Below are 26,886 nucleotides of genomic sequence, written 5' to 3'. Positions count from 1 at the left end.
TTAGATAAGAAACTCGGGAAAACCTTAGAACTCATAGGCACAGGAGAGAATTTCCTAAACAGAACACCAATAGCTCGAGCTCTAAGGTCAAAGATTGACAAATGGGACTTAATGAGATTGCAAACCTTCTGTAAGGCTAAAGACATTATCATAAAAACAAAACAGCAGCCAATGGAGTGGGAAAAGATCTTTACCAACCCCACATCAGATAGAGGCCAAATATCCAAGGTATACAAAGAACTCAAAAAGTTAGACACCAGGGGATCAAACAACCCTATTAAAAAATGGGGTACAGACGTAAACAAAATTTCTCAATTGAGGAATATTGAATGGCTGAGAAACATCTAAGAAAGTGCTCAACATCCTTAGCCATCAGAGAAATGCAAATCAAAACAACCCTGAGATTCTACCTCACACCAATCAGATTGGCCAAGATCCAAAACTCAGATGACAATAGATGCTGGCGAGGATGCGGAGAAAGAGGAACACTTCTCCACTGTTGGTGGGGTTGTAAACTGGTACAACCACTATGGAAATTAGTCTGGCTGTTCCTCAGAAAAATGGACATAGTACTACCTGAAGTCCCAGTTATTCCACTTCTGGGCATTTACCCCAGAGATGCTCCAACATACAACAAAGATACATGCACCACAATGTTCATTGCAGCTCTATTTATAATAGCCAGAAGGTGGAATGAACACAGATGTCCTTCAGTAGATGAATGGATACAAAAATTGTGGTACATTTACACAATGAAATACTACTCAGCTATCAGAAACAATGGCCTAATGAAATTCTCAAGAAAATCAATTCATCTAGAGTATATCTTCCTGAGTGAGATAACCCAGTCACAAAAGAACAGACATAATATGCAGTCACTTATAATTGGATACTAATCCTAGAAAGCCCTGAACATCCCAAAAACAACAAAAAAGAAAAAAAAAGCAAAAAAAAACATAAACTAGCACAATCACTAATTATATACTAAATATTTCCTAAGTAAATCCTAAATATTTGTCCTTGAACTCATAGTGAGTACAGTCTAGCTAACTACCAAGAAGAAGAAACCACACTGACCACTGTTCTAAACTAGAACAATTCCAAACTTCTATTCTAAATATATTATAAATATTAGTCCTTGAACTCAAAATGAGTATAGTCTTCACCTCTCATCAAAGAAAATTCTTTTTGCAACACAGGAAGATTATTATAGAAAACAACAATCAATCAATATATGGATTGTTGGAGCCTAGTCTCAGTGGTCATACCTACAAAACAACCCTACATTTAAGACTCAAAAACCATTTCAAAAGAGGAAAAGGAAAACGACTTTAAAGACTAGATTATGGTCAAATTTGCTAAGAAACTGTGCTTCTGACACCCATGAGTTGTCATCAGTACGATAGTCTAACAATAAACTGAATATAGAAAATAACACGTAAGTTATTAAAGATGAGGAAAAGTCCAGAAGGCCTCAACCTTATACCCACATTTATGTAAATTTTAGTAAAGAACTTATCTGTGGCTTTTTATAGTCATGAATTGACTCATTGGAGTGACTGTGAATTATTTCTGTGACTGTGAATTATTTCTGTCACCCAAATGGTTTTTTTTTTTTTTTTCGTCTGTCTGTTAGCTACTAAGAAAATGATACTTTAAAATTTGGAGTTAATCTGCAGCTCAACCTTTTTTTTATAAGTGATTTCTTGGTTGCTTTTTAGTTAGTTTCCAAGGAGAATGTGATACATAATGAGTCTTCAGACTGGTCAATAGGATTCCTTTCTTCTTCCTTAGTATTTACCCTCCTTTTTACATTGTTGTTTCATATCTTTTACTTCTATGTATTGCTATATTCATTTTATCAATTTCATATTATGTTTGCACAATTGACTCTTTAAACCTTGCTCATGCTGGTTGATCTTTAATCCTAAGTGCTGTAACTTAAATTTATTTATTTATTTACATAGCTAATTATTTGTTCATTCATTTATTTTCATTCATTAATTCATTTATTCTGGCACAGTCAGGACTTTCTACAATACATTTAGCTCATAATATCTCCTCAGAGGCTCTGCCAGAGTCATATAGATACGGATGAGAATGCTTGCAGCTAACCATCAGACTGAACACAGGCACCTCAATGAAAGAGCTAGACAAAGGGCTGAAAGGAGCTGAAAGGTTTGCAACCTCATGGGAAGAACAATATTATCAACCAGCCAAGGCACTGAGGTGGAGAAGGTGGTGGGGAAAGTGAGCACCTTCATGGCAGCAAGTTGAGGGGGAGGAGAGAAGGGAGTGCAGGGACAAGGTATAACATTCAACATGTAAGTACAGAGAATAACCAATAAAATTGAAAAAAAATATTTAATTTTTATATGTTTTTAATCAAAACCCTGTATATCTAGAATGATTTGTAAACTTCTGAAATTTTAATGCAGGATATGTCTCTGTACCTGAACCAAAAAAGGATGTGTCCATACATACTAAAAATACTACAAACACGCATAAGATTTATGACACAATTTAAAATATCAAAAAATGCCTTTGGGTAACTAGTTTTCCATATAAAATATCAGAAAATCACAGCTATTTTAATGGTATCTGCATAACTAGTATGTAGACAATACAATTTAAAATCAAATTAACTAATATTTAAAGATCTAGATAATTCTATGGAAAGTGTCTTCTAGATCCAATGAAATTTATCTACATATGAGTGCACACTCACAAACACAAAACAAAACACACACACACACACACAAACACACACACACACACACACACACACACACCTGGAAGTATACACAAACCATATACAAACTCAAGATAAATGTGGTTCAAGTACTAGAAGGATGGAGGAAAGATGAGCTCCCATCCTAGACCAAGAAACTATTTATACTTGATACCTACTGGCAAAAGAAAATTGATTTTTCTCTAATATACCAAGTTTCAGAAGATACATAGATCTTATAAGTAGTTGGCACACAGAGTAACCTTAATAAAATTTTGCAGTACTTTTTTTTTTCTCATTTTGCTTTGTTAGGGTATTTTTGGCATATTGGTCTTTTCCTTATTTGTTTTTAATTTTCATTTTGTGGTTTTTGATTGTGTATTTCTTTGATGCTTTTGGTTTGGTTCTTTAGTTGGTTTGAAGAGAGTAGGAGAGATAAAGAACATAATATTGTGTGGATGAAGAGATGTGGGAGAATTGAGAGATATTAAGGAAGAAGGGTAATGTGTATGATAAAATCATATTAGGGAAAAGCTTTTTTCAACCAAAATCACATTTTTTGACAAATATGTGTGTGTGTGTGTGTGTGTGTGTGTGTGTGTGTGTGTTTGTGTATTAGATTGTAAGGGAAATTAAATATTTCATCATTAGGTAGTGGGAATACAAAATATAGGATTACCATATAATATCACTGTATAGCCAAAATAAGTGAAGACATGTGTCCAAACCAGTGACTCTCCCACCAATGTCCATGGGAGTGCATTAAATGAAAGTCAATGTACAGACATAACATAAAACTCTATACTCTGAAGAATTAGTAAAAATTCTCCAAAGTAAAAAAAAAAATATTTGACCATATCCTATAACAGAAGTTGTTAATAAATGTATACCAGGAAAGAAATGATTTATTAGATTCTTAGCAATTCTCTTTAAATATAACCAGAATGTTTTCATAATTGAAAGTAGTAATAGTAAATACTACATATTTCAAAATAATTTATGTTATATAGACATGTTTCAACAATCACTTTACACACATTCAAGATATCAGATATCAAAATTTAATACATTTTCATATAGAAACAGCTGGACTGTGAATATGTATAATTTTCATATTCCTTTACTCTCTTTTGCCTTTGAGGTTTTAAAGAATATACTATTACTAGTGATATACTCAGACTCATTATTATTATTTTTTTTTGCCTTTTTACATCTCCAACTTTATTAAAGAAAAAAAGCAGTGGTGGTAAATCTCTAGAACATGGTCAATCTCCTGGGACTCCTCCACGAACATGCCGGTGTTACGGTTCCTGTCCCGAAGCAGGTGACAAGCTGACACCCTCGTGCTCATCTTCCAACTTTCCCCAGTCTGTGGTCTGTCTTTGGATCGGCAATGATGGCCTGAACAGCTACTATGGCTTCATTAATTTTTGTCTGTAGCTCTCTGAGCTCTTCTATGTGCAGCAACCGCAGGATCTGAGCAGCTTCATTAAGAACTGCATCTCCTGTGTCAAAGCCAAGAATATGTTTGTCTAAAGCAACAGGTAGGCCCTCTTTTGTTTGATTTGCTTTAGCAACTGCATCCTGTGTTAGGCGTTCCTGAACCAAAATGCGAATTGCCTTAAGCATTACCAAGTAGTCATCATGATGCTGAATCTGAAGGAGGTTAGCCAGAGCCATGACACCCGCCTTAAAATCAGGATTATTTACGTCCAAGTTGATCAGTGGTTCTGCATTTTTAGCTGCGTTGTCAGTGTTTTTCCTGTTATCAGGTACTAAGTCCTTGTATTTTTCAGCGTTATCTCCATACTCAAGTCTCACAGCCAACCCAAGAAGCCAGTCAATGGCTTCTTGCCGATCCTGAATCGTGAAGGGACAGTTAACATCCTTGAGATACTTTTCAAAGAACTTGGGCCAGTCACTGCTGTGGATGTTTCTCAAGTTACCTCTGTCTTCAATCTTGTAGTGTCTGATTTTCTGGTCTTCAAGCCAAACGATAAAGTTTCTAAATTCGGTTTCATCTTTGCAGTTGAAGCCTGCGGGGTTGTGGCAATCCAGGGCCGTGAGCTTGCATTGGAACATGGTCCCCGCTGCTCGCGCTGGCCGCCCGGGCCTCCGCCGGGACAGGAGAAGCGAGGTGAGGCGGGCGGCTCAGGCACCGGCCCAGACTCATTATTTTTACGTAGAATCATTAATGGGTGGCAAAGATTTTTGCCCTTTTCTTTACTTCCCTCCTATAGATAGTAATTGTGTTTTATACTTTAAAGCATACTAGTAAATTTTATGCACATTGTTAACCTTTATTAAATATTTTAGTTTATTTTATGTTCAAAAAGAAGCTAAATCCCATTTAGTATTTTATATAATATTGGAGACTAAACCCATTACTGTCAGACTGAACATTATGTAAGTAAAAATTACATCCCGTTAGACTGTTACAACATTTTTCAATATCTTAGTGAGTGTGGTGAGGGGTGGTATCATGTGTTATTAAGAGGAGAACTGTATATCTCCAGGAAATTATATTTACTTGATTGTCTTTCTATTCTAATTTTGTCAATTTCTGCTTCAGTAATTTTAGCGTCACTTGTAGAGGTATAGATGATTGTTGCATATTTCTGGTAAATTAGATTTTTGTCCTCAAGTTGTTATGTCCCCTTTAATCATTAAGGACTTTATTTCTTCAGCATTTGCTTTATCAGAATTGAATGCAATTTTCTTTGATTGATGCTTACAAGTAAACTTTTTCTTCTAACTTCTGTATTAATCTTACCCACATCATTACTTTACAGATGATTCTGAAAAAAAAATTCAGGGCAAGATAATGCACATTTTTTCCTATTACTTGTTGTTTATCTTTTCTTCATTGAATGTTCTAATACCTCTTTAAGTGATATAAACCAAACCCAATACATCACACTGTTGATTCAAAAGCACTCTACTTGAGTTCCTAACAGACCTACTTGTGTTACTGGTGGCCTGGGTCTGGCCCAATTTTTGTAGACACATGGATTTCCAGCTCTATGGTTTCTTGTCCAAACTCGTGAGAAAAGGGGTTCAAAATAGTTGTAAAAAATAGCAAAGAAATAGAGATTAATGAGGCTGTACTGTGAAAATTGCTGGATATAAAATCTCAGAATTGTTCCGAGGTTCTTTTTGATGGAGATCAAGAGAAAAGTGTGTTGGTGACTAAGTGGAGTAGTTTGGATGGTTTTTTACTTTGCTAGGAATATTAGGCCACACAATTTTGATTTATTTTCCTACAGCACATGGGATTTCCTGTAGTGTACTTGAATTTAATCATGTAAATTTCCAGATACATACAAGCATAAGATGATATACATAATAAATAGGCAATTGCTCTTAGAATTATTGAAAGGTGCATATTGCCTTGTTGTGAGTATATTTCAAGCCAGTTCAAGACAGATTGTCCTTTCTATCTTTCATATTCTGGATATTATTTGAATAGTCAGCACCCAGTCACATTTGATTCTTTCCATGAGGAGGAAACTTACTTTGCAGAGATAGGAGTATAGTAGCCCAATGTAATTTGAAGGTCCATTATTTCTCAGGGAGCACATTGTTCAGAGGTGTTTGTTTGTTTGTGTGTATGTATGTATGTATGTGTGTGTGTGTGTGTGTGTGTGTGTAATGTGTGTGTGTGTGTGTGTGTGTGTGTGTGTGTTGCAAATGAAGGAATTAGTCTGACAAGTCTACTATTACAATGTTGTATGTAAGCATTAATCAGAACAAGAGCCCAAGCCACCAAACCACTACCTATGCTTGTCCACATTACGTATTTGTTTTCTTTCAGTTCTGAAAGGTTTTAAAAATGATATATCAATACATTATATTATATATTAATTCCACATTCACTCATTTTTTGCATTAATTGATATTTATTCTGTTGAACTGTATTTCTAGCCACGAAATTTTTCCTTATAGCTATATTCTTAATTCATGCTTTTTATTTTTAAGAACTATGTCTTATTTTTCCAGATATTTCAGTGATGTTCTACTTTCAAGATGGTATCAGTGGTTTATCAGCAGAAACACATATTTTACATAGTATATTTTTCTTTTAAATTATATAAAAATTAGTTTTTAATTTTTGTTAGTTGATGACAATATACATTTTGCTTCCCATTGCTGTCTTTTGATTACCTTACACTATTTCAGCTAAGACATTTTAAATTCTTTACACCCTGAAAGTTTGTATTACACACTAGCCATTTTTAGTATTGTTACTTGAAGTCCAGAATTGTACAAGCATCACAGACTTTGATAACCTTTTTGCCTATAGAGGGCAGATTGTCCAGTTGATTCAAATGATGATGTTAATTGCAAATGAAAGGTGCAAAAAACAATCAAAATTCTCTAGGCCAAATTTCCACTTTGCAGTCAGATTTTAATCTTCATGGTCTTCTTTCAATATTTCCTTTGTGTAATGGAGGTATTTGAAAAGAAAATTTTTAGAATGATAGACAGTAACACTTTTTTCATATTTGCAGAGCATAAATTCCATGCAAAATTTCATGCACAAATACATGGAAGTATACTTTGAATGTTATATTCCCTAAAGTACATCTTCCTTCATCTTAATCTTTTTATCTGCTAATCAACAAGCACATATAGAAGCCAGTCAGTGGTAGCACATGCCTTATATACCAGCACATTGAAGGCAGAGGCTATTTAACTGTGTGAGTTCAAGGTCAGCCTGGTTATAGAGTAAATTCCTGAACAGTCATGTCTACACACCGAGAAAATCTGTTAAAAAAACATCAACAACAAAAATTCATCACAAAACGAAACAAAGAACAAAAGAAAAAAAAGAGTGTTAGAAAAGCTAGCTCTCCTCTGTTGCTTTCTTCAGATGCTGAAAGAGAAATAAAACATAATCATTTAGATCCTATAGTTTGAATATCTTATATTAAAGATAATATTTGTCATAACTCTGGATACCACGATTTCTGGTTGCCTGGGATGTCTGTGGGTATGGCTAAGTGCTAACTCAGAGGACAGAGGTGAAATGTGTCTGAACATCAATAATGACTGGGGGGGGGGCATCTATAATTTTCTGCTATTTAGCATACCTACCAAGACTCTGAGACACTCTCAATGTGTATTTCTGGCAACACCAGAATTTCTGATTGTTTTACAATCTTGATAGTTCATAGTAGGAAACAAAAATGACAAGGTTACTGATGGTTTTATTTTAGCATTATGAAATTCAATAACAAAAATTCTAACTTTATATTTTTCACAGTTCTGTTATTTCTGTTGTAACGTTTGGGAAGAGAACTTTCAAGTGTGGATAAATATGCATGTCTATCATTTCTACCAATAGAGATTATGTTGTTTTTACTGATACAACCACAAATACTTATAATTATATATACTGATTTCTTTTATTAGTATTTAGTGAACAAAAGTGTCTCTAAGTCTCCTTCTCACCCACTTCTTGAATATTTTCACAAAATGTCAATCAAGTTACTCATTTCTCGATGCATTTTCCATTAGGTTTCCAATAAATGGTTTATTTTTTCATCATAGTAAGCTCCCTAGGAATTCATAGACTTACATATAGAAGTGTTAGAGCCACCAGATGTATTTAGAAATCCCAATTAGTAGATAGCTATTTCAATATCAAAGTAATGGTACTGCATTGTACCAGCTTTTGCTAGGACGGGTTTCTGTTCTATGATAAATACCTGAAGAAAAAAAATCAGTTCTAGGAAGAAAAACTTAGCTCATACATAATTAGTAGGATTTCAGTTCTATATAGAAGCTCTAGTATGATGGATAAAAATATGTCATTTTACAGTAACCAAGAAGGTGGTGAGAAGGAGGAGGAATGAAATTCTTATTGCAGTTGCTTTTTTCTTCATTTATTTAATCCAAGTCCACAGAAAGATAAGGTTCTTCTGTCATGTATGGTTGAGATTAGTCAATTGCCTTTGGAAAAATCCTCCACATATTCTTTACTAATCAGTCTAATTGGTTAGGAATAAAGATCAGTCACCACAATTGGTCAAACTTTATATTACTTCTTTTTTAATATTACTCATTTTTTTCATGCCATACTGTGTGTTTTGTGCATATTTTCTACATTAACTTGTTATTAATAAAAATAACCAAGTTTTTTAAATTGTCTAGCTTGTAGTCATATGATTGCATTGCATATATTCTTTTTTGCTATTTCAATATAAGAGCTTACTTTAGCGTTCTAACTAAAGAACAAAAGTCTTTAATGCAACTGCTATTCATATAACTCCATGGTTTCAGAACTTTGGTAATTGAAACATGTGGCCCTGTATATTGAGAATGTTTTCAGAGATACAGTCTAGAATGTAGCCCTCTCCCCCAACTGATATCCTACAATGGTATCTTCAACATATGCAACTGCAGTCATCTGTCTCTCCATATGTACTCATTGGTTACTGTTTTAGTCCCTGGGAGCAATGGAGGGTTTGGTTGGTTGATGATGTTGTTCTTCCCATGGGGTTACAAAACTTTTCAGCTCCTTCAATCCTTTCTCTACTAACTCCTTTATTAGAGTCCCTATACTCAGTTCAATTGTTACCTGCAAGCATCCTCATTTGTAGCAGTTTGGCCCTGGCAGAGCCTCTGAGGAGGCAACCACATCAGGCTCCTGCCAGTAAGCCCTTCTTGGCATCAGCAATAGTGATTATGTTTGGTAGCTGCATATGGAGTGGATCCCCAGGTGAGGCAGTTCCTGGATGATCTTTTCTTCAGTCCCTGCTCCTCTATTTGTCCCTGTATGTCCTCCCATGTGTATTTGGTTGAGGCATCCACACTTTGGCCTTACTTTATTTTGGGCTTCATAAGTTCTGTGATTTTTTTTCTTGGATAGTCTGAGCTTTGGGGATAGTGTCCACTTATCAGTAAGTGCATGCCCAAGCGTGTTCTCTTGTGCCTGTTTTACATCACTCAGGATGGTAGTTTCTAGTTCCATCCATTTGCCTAAGAATTTCATGAAGTCATTGTTTCTAATAGCTGAGTAGTACTCCATTGTGAAATTGTACCACATTTTCTGTATCCATTTTTTTATTGAAGAACATCTGGGTTCTTTCCAGATACATATATATATATATATATATATATATATATATATATATATATATATATATATATATATAGTAGTGTCTTTTGTGTTGGGAGACTTTGAGGACTGCTTCTATTTCTTTAGGGTTTATGGGACTGTTTAGATGATTTATCTGATCCTGATTTAACTCCGGTCCCTTATATCTGTCTAGAAAATTGTTCTCTTCATCCAGATTTTCCTGTTTTGTTGAGTATAGGCTTTAGTAGTAGAATCTGATAATTTTTTGAATTTCCTCAGTTTCTGTTATATTTCTCTTACTCTTTAATAATAATATTTCTCTGTGTGTTTTCTAATTTGAAAATAATTTTTGAGTCTATAAAGTTTTTGAGTCTTAGAGTAACAGCTCCTTAAAATTTCTCATTAGTTTAAGTTAAGCTCTCATCTGTTTCTCATACAATGTTAATACTTAACATGGAACAGATTTACTTTAAAATTTCAATATGGTGATTATAATGCACAGGGTTTGATCATCGAAGGAGACCTACTAAAACAGACAAAGTGGAAAATTTACACAAAAGTTTTGAAGCTGTATATTTTTAGATGCTGGAGAAGCAATGGATTCAGAGATATTTCTTCTGCTGTGGGAGAAGAGTTATATTTTGTCAGAAGAATAGAAATGACAAATGTGGTCCCAAGATGATCAACTGTAGCCATCACTGACCTCTCTTCAGCTTCTATATCTGATGACAAAGCTGACATTCTAGAGGTGTGTGTAACCCATGGATACCTGCAAAACAAAAGGGGGAGGGAAATCTGGAGGGAAATGATGGATTTGTGAGGAGCAGTTTTTCCAGTCCATGAAGGTGAGACAGCAAATCTGCAGGCATGTATGTTTGCTGAACAAGTGTCCAGTTCTATCCTGATATTCTGAGCATAAAGCAACATGGCTTCTAAATAGTTTTTCTTTAAGCACCAAGCAAAAGTGTATTTTGGGGTCTATGGTTATTTAAAAATATAAAATAAGAGCACTTAATACCCATTAACATCATTGACTCTTTACATATTGACAGGAATAACTAAGAGAGATTCTGACAGTTTATGTAAACTTTATAACAAAAATAAATAACTTTAAAATCCTCTACTTATCAAGGCCTAGAAATTGAATGATTTTTTTAATATTGGGATTTGATACTGTACATATGTATACATGTGCGTGTGTGTGTGTGTGTGTGTGTGTGTGTGTGTGTGATAATATTTTCCAATAGTACATTCTTGATAAATGCCTTTACCCATCATGTATAAGTCTTAATACTGTTTAATGGTATTTTGTAGAGCTATAATGTCATAAAATAAACACCCATTTAAATACCAAAACTGGCTAAATGTGAAAACAAGAGATAAGAATCCTAAGTTTGATCAAAATTGGATATGTATATGTGTATATGTGTGTGTGTATGTTTGTATGTATGAATGCATGTAAGTATGTATATGACATTTCATGAACTCTAACAGAAAAAAGGACTGAGTCCAACATCTTTCTTATGTGAACCTAACATAGATCACAGTTCTTCCCATCTGCTATTTAATGTGTTTCTTATCATCACTGTTCTTCATTTGAATTGATACCAATGGTGACATCATCCTCTGCGAAATATTAATTATCTTGACTAAGAATAAGTGATTAGGGACTTATGGCTCTACACAGAGTGTTGTGTTACCCTTGTTCTAGGATACTAGAACAGAAAAGGTCAAATGGATACCTTTGATGCTCATGGATGGATTTCACAGTGTTTTCTGAGAAGGGAATTTGTAGGGAACTTTGTTATATTTTCAGTTTCACCTGATGATGTTGGACAATGTGACAAAACTAAGCATACCCTTTGAATTCAGAAATTGAGAAAATCAGCAGTTTATAAACGTTCTCCCTGCATACTTGTGATTTCATAACCCTGGTTTATGTTTGTTTTTATTCTTTATGTCCTTTGCATTCAAAGCAAGCAGTATTAAAAAACTTAATAATTTATGCAAGAAATGAGAATAGAGGTGAATAAAAACAATGAAGGTCAAGATGTTTCTTACAGGTTTCTTTACATTTTAAATACACAACTGATAGCAATCAAGGAAACTAAAAATGAACTTCAGCTAGAATTTATTTTTAATACGGTGCAACACTTAGAAATGCCAGGAACATGCTTTGACACTGTCAGAGTAAGAATAAAAAAGTCAGATTTATATCAGCATGCTGATTTCAACAAAAATCAGCACCACTTTTTGCTAATGCTTAATATATTCAGAGCTCAAAATTATGTAATAAAACTGAAAATTATGAACATTCACTTGTTTAATCAGAATGGAAATAAATGTTCATCTAAATCATATATTTTAAATGTCAAAATGTAATCAACACAGTTTAAGACAGAAAGTATTTAAGCTGTAAAAGTTTCAGGAACTGTTACTAAGAATAAAAATAAAGAAAGTAAAAGTAAGAAACTGGCATCTAGATTCTCAAGTAATATTGAAGAAATTTGCTTCAAAGTAAAAGTCTTATATGAAAACTTTGTTGACATTTATGTGAATGTGTCAAACTCATAGGAAGGTTTCAGTTTATAGCATAACACAGAGTTTGGAAAATATATATAGGCACTTTGGTTTATATTGTTAATATTATAGTAAGAATTTTCCTTGGAGATAAAACACAGAATCCTTGCATATTTCTAATATAAGTATTGTAGCCTATTTTCTGTTTTGTAAAGGTCTGTAAAATATTTCGAAATATGAAAATAGAGATACTGAGACTGAAAAAATAATGCTGTTGAGTATTTCTATGTATTCTAGGACATGAAAGGAAGGAGACTGTAACCTGCCTGTGGATTGATATTGTGAATTTATATAAAATATTTTAAAACATTGATATTGCTCATCCTGAAAAATTTAAATATCTTACTATGATAAAACAAAATGAAATTTTATTAGTGACACTCATGATGGTTGGTGATGATGTTGGTAGGGTTGCAAACTAATACAACCACTCTGGAAATCAGTCTGGCAATACATCAGAAAATTGGACATAATACTACCTGAAGACCCAGCTATTCCACTTCTGGGCATATACCCCAGAGACACCTTAGTACACAACAAAGATATATGCACCACAATGTTCATAGCAGATCTATTTATAATAGCCAGAAGCTGGAAAGAACCCAGATGTCCTTCAGTAGATGAATGGATACAAAAATTGTGGTACATTTACACAATGGAATACTACTCTGCCACCAGAAACAATGACTTGACCAAATTCTTAAGAAAATGTCTGCATCTAGAGAATATCATCCTGAGTGAGATAACCCAGTCACAAAAGAACAGACATAATATGCAGTCACTGATAATGGGATGCTAACTCCAGAGGCTCGCACTGCCCCAGAAACAACTCACAGACTGTATGAAGTCCATGAAATAAAGAAAACAAAACAAAACAAAACAAAATCTTTATACAACAAGAAAACTTTGACTATTTCCATGTTACATTTTGTTTTACATGTACTTTATGCTCATTGTAACTATTAAGTTTTCAATGCATACTATGAAACCTTTAAAAAAATCAAGTACTGACTAAAAAATATATTCATATAATTTTATGTAAAAATTATTTTAAAATCTGAAAAAAAGTATTGACAAAAATGTATTGTATAATTTTATGCAAAAAATGCTTAAAATCTGTACATTTATCTTTGTTTTGTAAAATAAAGTTGTTAAAAAATAAAGGAAAAAAGTAAGGTTATTATGAAAATTGCATATGCTAATTTCCTATTCCTGTCATAATAAGGTCCAACTATTCCTGTATATATGAAAATGCATAAATTTACTATGTTGCAGATTTGAAGATAAAAGAATCTTTGGAATCCTTATTGGACCAAATATTTTTTTCTTTTATTTTTTATTGGAAATTTTCTGCATATACATTTCAGATGTTCTCCCTTTCTCACAATCCCATCACCCCTGCCCCTCCCATTGCCTCCATGATTAAGCTTGTGTTGGGATCGTTTTTCTCGTTTGAGGAAAATAAGCGGTTTTGTTGTATTCTTATTTTCACCAGTCCTTATAGGTTTGTGCAAATCCTTATCCCTGTTCTTCTATCTTGGTCTTCAGCCAATGCTTTACCATCTGGGGATTATTCCATTTCTCAAACTTCATCATGATTGTCCTCTTCTGCCTCCCTGTTTGGATATCTTGGTCCAAGTGAAATTCTCAGGGATACCCAGATAATCCAACAAAATCTCCAAATTTCGAAGATCCGTATTTAATCACATAAATAAAATTACCTTTTTACAAAGGGCAAGATGTTCATAGATGTGAGGAGCACAGTAAATATTTTAAAAAGGCTGCACCTGATTTCTTTGCTCTACACTCCGTACAGAGCCACATCGTCTCTCAGTCACGGAGCTGTGCAGCTCTGTGTACCGCATGACTGGTAGCTCTGCAGAGACCCTGGATTCCTTTCACCCAGGATGTCTGCTTTGCCTGCCCTTGCTGCTTCTGACCTGGCTGCTAAGTTCTCTACCATCTGAGAACTTAGCTCATATTCCCAAAGCCCGGTAAAATCATGACTCAATAATCAATAATTTAGCAATGAGATTTATATGTTAAAATTTCAATCCACAATACATCCACACAATAAGCTTACAACCAGTTGAGAAAAATGTAAACCACCCACCTACATAAAACAAATTGACCCATAGAAACCCTTAGAAATAATCATATCTACATACTGCCAGTTAAGACCACCTGGATCTATAACCTCCTCCTTTGGCTCCATCTTGAATCTCCTCATGCTCCTCCTCCTCCTCTCTTCAGACATTTCCCTGCCTACACTTTCTTCTCATCCAATGATAGACTCATAGACTTTACCCTACATGATGTATAAAAAAAAATCACCCTATATGTGAAGGATTAGAAACGAAACTTATTTTTCATTTTGTTTTTTTACTTATTTAGAGGTATTAAGGTTTTTACCCAGATTCAAATACGGTAATTAATGGCTGTTCTATTTGTACTGCTCTGTCTACATAAACGTACTTTGGAAAAACTACCTAAATTTGGTGAAGTCCAGGATATATAAAATTTTTAAAAATATAGGTTGATAAAATGTAGGATTGGCAACATTAATTAAAAGTAATTCCTTTATTTAAACAAACATTAACCAAATAATTCATGATAACAAAGATACATTAAAACAGAAATAAAGTAAATATTGTTGATAAAGCATATTTTACCAAGTAACTCACATAAATAACATAGTAAAATAAACTTTTAAGTTTGAATCCAAGCAGTCAAATACTTAGAAAGTTCCCCAAATGATCTTATTAAAATAAAAGAATCTTTCAAATCTGTCCATTTTTTTTAATTTGACAAGTCAGGTGCTCAGAGAAGCAGTGAGAGGCAATTCTAATGATACAACTATTTAAATTTCAGGCTTTAATTAACTGTGAAGATACAAAATGTCTTTTAGTAATGTGTACAGCTCAACACACTCATAGATAAATTACATAAATTATTTATTATTGTATAAGATAAATTATTTTTATCATATGTAAATATATGTTATTTATAAATGAAGAGTTTGTGAGTATTTTTAGCACTATATTTTGGCATTTTTACTGTCATAATTACTAGATAATTCTCAGAAACTCATTTTAATTTACACTTATTTGTTTTAACACCAAGCAATGAAAAAAATTTACATCACCAACTATTTATCATCTGCTGCCTTTTTGTTTGCATCCATTTGTTTTGTTAATGTGCTGAGTTGAGCTATTGTTCATTGATTGCTTTTAACTTCATCCATCTGCATTTTTCTATAAAAATACTTATATTTCTTTATTGTAGATTAGTTATAAAAATAATACTTCATTTTAAAATTTAACAATGTATATATAGGTTATTTTAATTTTCCTATCTTCATTGCCATTTATTTATTTTATAAGCAATTATTCTTTTTTATTTAACTTTCATTTTTTTTAAAATTTCATACATATTTATATAAATTTTACCCTTTACTTTCCCTAACTGCTTTTGTGTCCTTTCTACTACTTTCTCTGAATATCATGACCTCTTCTTTTTCTATGGTTCAAATTTTCAATCATTTATTCATTTATTTAATCCCTTTATATTCAAATATCTGCCTTCACTCTCCTCCAGTACTTCAACAGATCCTCTCTCCTCCAGTGCTCCCACAGCTTTTCTCTTCTCCAGTGCTCCCACAGCTCCTAGAAGGAACTCCTTCCCATTCTGCCAGGTGGATCCCTGGGTGTCACCAATCCAGACACATTCAGTCACTGCAGAACTATAAACATTATTTCTTACTTAGGCGAAATAAGACAGCACATTAAGGAAATGGGATCTGCAGACACCAAACAGATTCAGAGACAGCTCCAACCCCAGTTGTTCAGGTTCATGTATGAAAACCCAGATGCACATTTGCTACATTATGAGTGTGTAGGGTTGTGACTAGGTCTAGCCCACACTAGTTCTTTTTTTTTGGTGGTTCAATGTATGGAAACCTCAAGGGTACAGGTTATTTGACTCTTGATTTTCTTATGGATATTTTATCCTTTTCTGCTCCGCCAATCTTTTCCCCTACTCTTCAACAAGACTCTCAGAGCTCCTATCAATGAAGGATATGAAGCCTGAAGAAACCCCCTCCTATGCAGGACCCTCAGTGGAGAAATAAAGCCAGAAGGACTCTCAGTGGAGGGATAAAGATAGCAACCCCCAAACAAGTCTTCAATCCAAAAACATGTTCTGCCTACAAGATGTTCAAGAACACAGAAAGAGCAGAGACTGAGGGAATGGACAGCCAACAACTGGTCCAAATTGAGACTCATCCCAAGGGCATGAAACAATCCCTGATACTATTAATGATACTATTTTGATTGCAGACTGGAGCAGAGTATTTCCATCCTCTGAGGGGCAACACCCAGAAACCAATGGAAACAGATGCAGAGAGACCCAGCTAAATATTAGGTAAACAGTTTTTTTATTATTTTACACACACACACACACACACACACACACACACACACACACACACTCACAAAGAGAGGAGGGAAAGAGGTTACAGAATCCCTTTAGCACTGCTTATATATACATGTGTTGGTGCTGACTATTTAGTATTGTATAATGTATAAGGTGGCTCTTTTCTAGAGAAAACTGACTTGATTTCCTTAAACATCCATTGATTTCCTGTCATTTTCGACTTGGGGTGGGTCTTGTGCAATTACATCATCAACATTAACATGAAAAATTTTGTTCTCATGTTGTCTTCATTACCCAATCACATTCTTTGTATTGGGTTCAGGTCCTCTCCATTCTACAATAGTTTTTGCTATTTCTTCTGTAAATATTTCTAAACCTTGTCCATGTAGATTGCACCATCAGTTGATTTATGGAATGTGTCCCTCTAGTGTTACTTATTCTTTACGTCTTGATTCTTTGTAGATTTCTATACTATTCTTGAGCTAGTTCATGAACAATCTTTCACACTTATGTATGAGTATAAGAATAAGTGTTTAGAAACAATATACATCCTCCTTGCTGCATATTTTTACCTCCACAACCAGAAGCAGTTGGTAAAGTTTGCAGTACCAAGCATAAACTCCTTCCTGGAGAGGTTCTTAAATCAATTAGATAGGTGTTGGTTGCCCTCAGCACATCGGTGCCACTAAGACACTTTTTGGTTTGTCTTCCCATGTTCTTCACTCTTGTGATTTATAAACCACTTGGTTAAATATTCATTGTTATTTCCCATTGGCAAGTTGTATAACATCACTAAGTACTAGAAGAGCTGGTCCTAAGGGATGAAGTTTCCAGAGTGTGCTTTGCTAAATTTTTTCAAATCCAGTCTGGAATGGGTTCAGTAATCAGAAGCCTTTTTTTCAAGTTTTGCAAGGAAGACATGTTTTATAACCTTAAGCTATATTTTTTTGAGAAGTCAGAACAATTAGAATCTCAGTACAAATTATCACCTTCCTTACTCTGTCATAAAATCCATTTTAATGTGCATTTTAAAAATATGTTGTTTTCTTTTTCTTTGGCTCTACACATGAGAAGAAAGTGTAAAATGAGTGTACTGTTCTTCCAAATCTGGCTTCACATGATAATTGTTGCTTTGTTCTAGTTTTCTTGCCAAATACCAGAGTTTTCTTTCTCCTATGAATATACAGTATATATTGTGCATACTTATAGAATGTTCTCAATTCACAGATCTAGAGATATAAACCTAGACTAACTTTATGACTAATTTAAATAGCAGTGAGTGAGTCCATACTACTTAAGTCAAATATCAATCATTAAAAAAAAGTAACAAGACATGTTGATGAGGATGAAAATTGCAATGAACCACTGCATGCTGTTCATGGAATGAAAACTACTCTAAGCAATATGAAATTAGGACAGATTTTTCTCCACAAAGTTAGAAGTCGAATTACCTTATGATATAACTATAAGAGTCCTGCTTAGATTAAAAAAATCAAAGAACTAATTTAAATATTTTAAAAATCTTTACTTTTATCAATGACTTTTCATAACTTTAGAAAGGAAAGTTTAGCTATATAATGCCACATGCAGAAACATTTCTTAAAATACATTATTTTAATGTCATATTTGTGGAAAATACCACACCTATTCTCATTTACACACAAATGCACACACATTTCATTATGTTTAATATACAATCTTTTAGTTCTCTCCATAAATAGAAATACTAATAATTATTATTACATAAGTAATATTTGGGTACTCTAGAGATACTCATTCCTGTCTGTCTTTAATACTATCAGTTCATAAGCTAAGTAAGATGGTGCCTTAGGTTTACACAAAATGATTTAGTCAATATTATCATAAAATATGAATTCAGAGGGGACATAGAGTACAATTTAAAGGTTCTAAAATAACAAAATAGTGTTTATTTTTTTACATTTCTTGTCTTAATAACTCCAAAGCTTTATGTAAGCCAGTCAAGACACACACCCACACACACACACACACACACGCACACACTCAGTCACACACACACACACACACACACACACACAAAGAGAGAGAGAGAGAGAGAGAGAGAGACAGAGAGAGAGAGACAGAGAGACAGAGATAGAGTTAAATTTGAATCAAAATATAAATTATCTTTTTCCATCTAGAGTATTGTGGCTATTAAACATCAAACAGCCCCTTTGTAACTAATTTAATGCACAATTAGAGCTAGAGAGAAAAACTAGGAAATTATACCAGAATTCACAAGACAACTGTGGGCTTTCATAAATGAGATGTTTCTATTTCAGAATGTCACAAGGGAAAGTTTAAAATGGATTGTGCATTCCTAGTGTAAGAATTAAGGGAGTTTAGTATTCCAAATATGATGGGAAAGGTTGTGTTTTGCATATATGAAATTTTGCTGAGGTGAATTGCCATAGTCTGTTAAAAGTGATAAACAACGTGTTTAAAATTGACTACCCTTTTCAATGATTGAATCTATCACTGTAGAATTGGTTGAGTCATATCAAAACTATAGTTGTTTCAGGTCATAGAAAATGACTAGTGAAGAACAGCTCATAAATTACAATTACAGTGTTTTAATAAATCAGATTATTTTCTTGATTTTCACAGTACCTGAGTCCAGATATATAAAAAGTTGATGAGTAACACACATACTTGCACAGAAGTAGAATGGCTGTATTGACATGTATACTAGAGTTTTATGCTCAATCCTTACACACCAAGAAAACGTTGACTAATTCCGGGTTACATCCTGTTTTACATGTACTTTTTGCTCATTGCAACTAGTAAGACCTTGATGCAGAGTATCAAACCTTAAAAAAAAGAAAAAAAAAAAGCCAAGCACTGACACAATTGTATTTGTATACATTTATGCAAAAATGTTTAATATTTTTTTATCTTTGTTTTTTAAAATAAAGTTTAAATAAAAAAGAATCTTCAGATATTTATAAACAAACAAACAAGCATACACCATGTTCTGTAAAGTTCAATACTTTCTCTTAACAATTCTTATTAATATAACCATACATTTCTTAAGGTTTCCAAGCTAATCTATCATTATCTAAGAGATTTGTACATAAATTATGATGAGACTTTAAGTTCATACATTCCTCCTTGTAAAAATAAAACATGAAGTGATCTGTGTAACTTGATGGAGTCAGAAGGCTTTTGTGACCGTGGATGAAGAAGTGTCAGAACAAGCAGAAATAAGTGTAGCTCGAAGAGAAAATGAGGAAAAACATTGCAAATGTAGCAAAAATGATTGATAAGCTTCTTTAAAAGTGGAGGGAAGTGAATGATGACATGCCGCAAAGACATTAGGTCTTCTGAACTTAACTCCAATTGCTCACTTTCCTAGGAGAAGAGATCTAGAAAGAATCTCTTTGTGATCTCTGCAATGAAATACAGGCAGTTTTACTCTCAGAAAAAAAATGGAGATTCCATTAGTCTTATATCCAGTTGTTGTGTATTCTTAAGACAGTGAGTCTTTCAGCAGATATATCAGTCTTCCAGAGGGATTTCTCCTGTTACTATGCCACCATAAAAGAAGTGGCCAGGTAAATTTAAGGAGGAATCCCTTATTTGAAACTGAACTACTCTGAAGATATGAGCAGTAGATAAACATAAGTTCGAAGGCTAAATTTAACCTGGGGTGAGCTACCCCAGTACTTGAAGGTAAGTATCGAAGGTTACCTAGTGGAAACTAGACATGGGTTGTGTGCAGGCAAGAGGTAATTCATCTCAGATGCAGGAAGAAAGGTAACTCACACATCCACAGATCATAAAAGATCTCATCACTGATCATTTTCATTGTGTTTGACAGACTTGAGCAAAAAGCCAGTGAGAGAAAATGATATGGGTGACCATAAATAGATAACAGGAGGAACATTTTCTAGGTGACCATTTCTTCTTCACTCTCCTGATGTGAAACAAGAGCTTGGCAACTTAAAACAAAGGATGTATAAGCTGTTAACTCCCACAAACAAGCCCCCCGACAGGGTCAACAAGTTCAATGCTGGATCAGAACAAGTTACACAGTTCTTGACCAATCAAGCACACTCTATCTCTTTACACTGACTAACTTCAGATTAGGAGAGGTACACTTTCCATACACTTTAAAAGCCCCAACACAGGAGACGAGACTGGACTGTTTGTCTGAACTAGGTCCCTGATATCCTTTTCTCTGTGTGTCTGTTGTATATGTGTGGTTTCTTACTCCCAATAAACACCTTGCTTCAACTGTTGATTTTTCTGTGTTGCTTGAGGTTTCTCCACTGTCACTGGCCATGCTCAAATTATTTTCTTGCCTTTTAAATCTTTAACTCTCAGAGAAATGGAACCTGATCAAGAAACCCAAACTGTACCATGTTGGGGGCCACATCTCTGGTTATTTTCTGAGCACTTTATCATCAGTGGGTGAACAAAGGCTTGGGATAGCCTTTGGTCTTTCCTTTACTTTTTTTTATGACTTATGAAGTTGCAAATGACTACTTGACACCAACTCCATCACTTCATCAGGACAGTTAGGAACCAAGAGTGATGAAGGAGGAAGACCAGTCTCAATGTTGTATATTTTTTCCTACATTTCCAAATGAAGCTAGGGAACACCATGTAGCCAACCTTTGTACATTCTCCTGGCACATGATTTATGGAGTTTAGGTAGAGAGAATCTATTCACACCATATTTACTATAAAGGAAATTGTGTCCAATATAAGGCAACAGTACAAAATAATGGAAACTATTAAAGTGACAGTTCTCACAGACATTTGTCCACTACAGATATAAACTCCAAGAAAGGCAAGAGTTCATGGCTCAACTCATCCAGATCTTTCCTTGCAACTTTCTCAACTTTCAAGAATCCTGAAAGAAGAGTCTAATGCTCCATATGCATTTTTATAAATTTTTCATTTGAATTTTTTTCTGTTTGTTATATAATTTATATTCTAAATTTTATCCAAGTATTTGGTAGTATTTTTATGTTGTTAGATTTATTTTTCCTTTCTATTTTGCTTGTTTATATGAAGAATTATATGCATTAGGTACTGAGGTTTATATTTGACAATGCCTTAAGTGTAAAAATAGAATATAATGAGTATATTTACTATAAAGTGTAGATAATATATAGTGATCTATGTCATGAAAATATAAGAAATATATGCTTATATTTTGAATTAGTTTATATTTATGCAATATATCTAAAATTTGCTCCAAAAATATAAACGATTTTATCACACACTCCCGTGAAAATAAAAGTATTATTTTAAATTTGGTAGAATTTAAAATCTTTATAAAATCAAACATTTGGGCACATGAATGTGTTGATTGAGAAAAAGAGTCACTACTACTGTTGATGCTTCCAATATAATTTGGGTCATTGCCTGAAGAAATGTCAAAAAGCAAGCTTAGTCCTGGCACTCACGACTTTCTGATTTCTCGTTTCATTCTCTCGGTTCCTAATGTTATCCTTTTTTTCCCCTCTCCCATCCCCCTCCCCTCCCCTTGCTTCCATGGAGATGTTCCCACTGCCAACCCCCCACTCCCACCTCATCACCCTGGCATACATGTGTGTAATAAAATGTAGACCTAAAAAAAAAAGACCTGTAACATTAAATTGTAAATGAAAATAAACTCCACTTTTATTAAGCTGCTTTATTTTACACATACACACATGATTTTGCTATTAAGAATTCTAGGAATGACAAGAGAAACCATATAATGTTTGTTTTTCTTAGATCTCTTATTTTACTCAATATATAATATAGTGTTATCCAATTTACAGTATGTGATATAGCTTAGTTCTTCATTGATGAAAAATTCAATTTTGTGCTCATCATTTTCCTATTATGTATTCCTCTTTGTGAAAATCAAACCTGATCTGATAACTTATCTATATAATATATATAGTTCATCAGTAAACATCAATGTGCCAGGGTCGCTGATATCTGTTAACTTGGAGACTTTTCTCTAAGTGTTCAGGAATGGTACAGTAGCATCATATAGCATTTTCATTTGTTTGCTTATTTTGGTGTTTTGAGATACTACCATTCTATTCTCTTGAGTCTACACTAGTCGACATTTCTGCTACAAGTATAAAATAATTCAATATTGTCAACATTTTGTTCTGTTTTGACAGGAGAAGATGAAGCCTCAGCAGATACAAAACTAATGAAATGAATAGGGAAATTAATACAAACAGCTACAGCCACCTGATTTTCCACAAAATCACCAAAACTGTATTGTAGAAAATAGCCACTATACGGAAATAGTGACAAGACTAAATATGGTCTCATAGAAGAACAAAATAAAATCTTTATCTCAAACCTAAAGAAAAATATAAAACCTAAACTGCCAAAGAGAAACACAGACAAAGAATTTCAATAGGTAGGAAACACTTCACTCATGGAAACTCTAATAATCCAGTGTAAAATCCTGAGATTAAACACATGGGTTATATGATATAGTAAGATATAATATAAATAATATAATGTTTTAGAAAATTTTGCATAGCAAAATAAGTGGTCACAGGAGTGAGGATGCAAGGTGACGAACTAGAAAATTTTATTTTCCTCATAGACATGATATAAATAATTGAAAAAGAAATCAAGTAAGAAAAAATAAACCATGTGGTCAATAAATATGCTTAAAATCTGAAAGAGCAGATTTTAAAATGAGAAGTGAATACCCAAACTAAATATTTTTTTTAAAGTTTGCAACTGTGTTCTTTAGCAGAACAACACAAAAAATATTTTTTTTGGAATTTTATTTTGCATATAATGACTATTGTGTAGAGAAAAATAGCAATAAATAATGGCCAGAAGATGGAAAATGAAAGCCATTATTTATGTAATAATGATAGAGTGAAGAAGAAGAAGTAGAAGAAATAGAAGAAAAAGCAGTAGTAGAAGAAGAAGAGAAGGAAGATGGGAAGTAAAAGTAGAAAGAAAGAATTAAATACAGAAACAAAGAGGGATGAAGAGCAGGGGAAACAGCTACTATGACCCAGCTAAAAGCTCTCTTAGAAATACTGGACTTGCTGCAAGTCGGTATACTACAGAGATCCTCACCTAGTTACCTGTAATGCTGCATAGTTCACATGCAGGAAATAAGACTGTTATCAGTGTCCATCATTGAAGGAGGACATGTGGTACACATGCGCACAGAATTCTGTTCAGATATAACAAAATAAATATAACAACAGGTAGAGGAAAATGGACAGAAAGAGAAAGCATTATGTTATGTGCAATAAAGTATACCGCGCAAAAGAAATCACCTTTTCTCCTCCTGTTAAACCTATATTTAAAGTACACATGTATAGAAAGAGAAGCCTAGAATGGGAGGAAAAATCTTAATGGAGAGGGCAATGGTGGACAATGGATGCTGATGAGATTCACGTGATAGGAAGCCATATGGGAAATATTGACAGCAGAAGGAATCAGCAGGAGGAAGTGAACAGCAGTGGTAAGGGATGATTTATAGCAAAGCATCATAACACATATGTGTGAATACCCACAACCAAAAATTGAATTTTGTACATACAAATTAAATATAGCATCATGTTTGCTTAAGGCATGTTTAAACTATCCAGGGAAGTCATAAGTTAAAAATTTTTTGTGAATTTTTTATATAAATGGTAAACCTTCCTCCTCATATCTAAAGGTTTTCTGTTAGATAATTAAAGTTTATTTGAATATAATAAAGATGCTTTTCCCATGCTTATATACTGTTACATTGTAGACTGTAACCATACAGCTTGATGGTTCATGCCTCATCCTGTGTCTATAAAGCACCTGCCAAACTATATTATCAATAAGAGAGATTCAGGGTGTACATGTCACTATCTCTAACTAATACAATTCATAAACAGTTCTGCTATTGGCAGCATCAAGCATAATCTGCAGTAAACACATTGAATATTACTGGCATGGGCACTTTTAACGTTGCCAACAAGGCTTCCCAATTTACTTCATTATGTTCAGGAAATTAGAAAACGCACAAATGTGAAGGTATTTTGGAGGAAAAATTCAAGAACCAAAATAGATAAACCAGTGCAATAACATGAGCAATTCACTTGGAGAAGAAGAGTGAGCAGATACTTAGAGTTGTTAGCATTCTGCTTCCCCCTCTCTCCCTTTCTCTCTTCTGATGCAGAATTTTCTATGAGACCCACCAGCTCCTAATATGTGTAATTAGTAATATATTATTATTTAATAATACACATTATTAAATATATATTAATATATTATTATATTGATGTTATATATAATATATTGACTGCATATTCATTTCTTAATTATTTATTAATATAATATATTTCTATATATTCATTTTCAAGAGTTTGTTTAGAAAATTTCCTAAGAGTTTTTTCAGAAAAGCAAACATGGAGGCAGAGCTACAGAGTGGAATCAAAGTCTTCCTGTCAGGCACAATACCATCAGGTTGCATTTTTTCCTTCTTAATTTCCCACCCGACTTTACAGGGAGAAAGCCTGCCTTCACTTTTAGGTAAGTTTGGCAGTATCTCAGCTATAAGGACACACCACTCAAAATCTCTGGCAACCATAGCTGTTCTCACTGTGTGAGTAACTCTCTTCCATATGGGAAGTGAGGTAAAGAAAAGGCTGAAAGTTTTTTTTTTTTCTCATATTGTTAGTGAAATTTCCCCAAGGAAGGCAGGAAATTAGCTAAGTGGTGGAACAGAACTGTCCACATGAAACCAATGTTTCTGTGGTTTAGATTCCTACTGGGACATCACTGTTTGGCATCCACTGACTTTGAACTCTAACATTCTTTAGGAATGCTCAACTTTATTGTCATCTTGACACAAACTAGTCACCTTGGAATATGTAACCTAGATGAAAAAATTACCTAGATCAGCTCATCCCTTCAAAGAGTTGTTTTGTTTTTCTTGTTCATGTGAAAATACCTTTGTAGAACTCTCATTGCCTTAAAGTTATACTTCAACTTTCATCTTAAAACTCATTTATGTTTTACTTTTTCTTACTCTAGTTAAGTTTTTGTTTATTTTGCTTTTGAAAGTTAATCATTGTGGTTATAGACATGTTCTATTACTTATCAGATATGGTCATTTCCATCTAAATGTCATTATTTACTTCTTTGTATAAAATTTTACCTTTTGTTTCCTGAAAATAAAATAGTATGCAGTTTATTTGAGATCATAATTGATCTAATTTATTTTATTTTATCTTCTTTTGACAGTGTTTTATTTTGTATGTGACCCTGGATGTCCTAGAACTTTCTTGTAGTCCAGGCAAGCCTTATACTCAGAGATATGCTTGCCTCTACCCTCCAAATTTAAAAGCTTGGTTACATAAATCTGTCATGGTAAATCATTTTACAATGTTGGTTTTTACGGTGTAGGCTGTTTTGTTCTTACTCAATCCTCCTGACTCAGCATTCAAATGATGAGATTATAGGACAATGCCATTACATATAGGGTACCTTAATATTTTTTCATTTTCACAGATATTTTACATTTAAATATAATAATAACAACAGCAAAAACAATACTACTACTACTACTAATAATAATAATAATAGTGATAATAATAATAATAATTTTCTCATACAATCTGTCTGAACTGCGGTTTCCTCTCCTTTGCTCCTCACAGCCCTCCTCACATCTTTTCTTCCCCATCAATTTCTCCTCAATTTTTTCCAGGCAAAGTAGGCCTTCCAATGGTATTACCCAAATATCATTAAAAAAGATACAATGACATGATACACAAACCCTAATATCTAGGCTAGGCAAAGCAACTCAGTAAAAAGAAAGAGTACCGAGGGCAGCTGATATAGTAACACACCTGCTCTTCTGCTCTTTGGAGTCCCATGAAAACACCAAGTTAGTAACCCTAACATATTTGGAGAGGAATAGCTCAGATCTTACTGTCCCTGTGACTGACACTTCAGACTCTGTGAGCCTCTGTGAAACCTGCTTGGCTAATTCTGTGGGACATGTTTTCCTGATGGTCTCATCCCTTCCCTGTTGTACAATTTATTTGCATCTTCTGTGGGGTTCCCTGAT

The 26,886-nt window shown here is 33.8% G+C and overlaps 1 protein-coding gene across 1 annotated transcript; it reads right to left on the bottom strand.

Annotated features, from left to right (window-relative positions):
- Positions 1–3,956: 3,956 nt before the first annotated feature.
- LOC308421021 (RNA transcription, translation and transport factor protein-like) lies at positions 3,957–4,888 on the bottom strand. Its single transcript, XM_080917308.1, has one exon. The coding sequence runs from the start codon at positions 4,811–4,813 to the stop codon at positions 4,079–4,081; it is 735 nt and encodes a 244-aa protein (XP_080773434.1). The 5' UTR covers positions 4,814–4,888; the 3' UTR covers positions 3,957–4,078.
- Between the last annotated feature and the right edge of the window lie 21,998 nt (positions 4,889–26,886).

Source organism: Micromys minutus (assembly GCF_963924665.1).
Source record: "Micromys minutus genome assembly, chromosome: 5".
Taxonomy (NCBI): Eukaryota; Metazoa; Chordata; class Mammalia; order Rodentia; family Muridae; genus Micromys; species Micromys minutus.
Note: the sequence above shows the minus strand (reverse complement) of the source record. Positions and strands in the feature narration are given on the sequence as shown.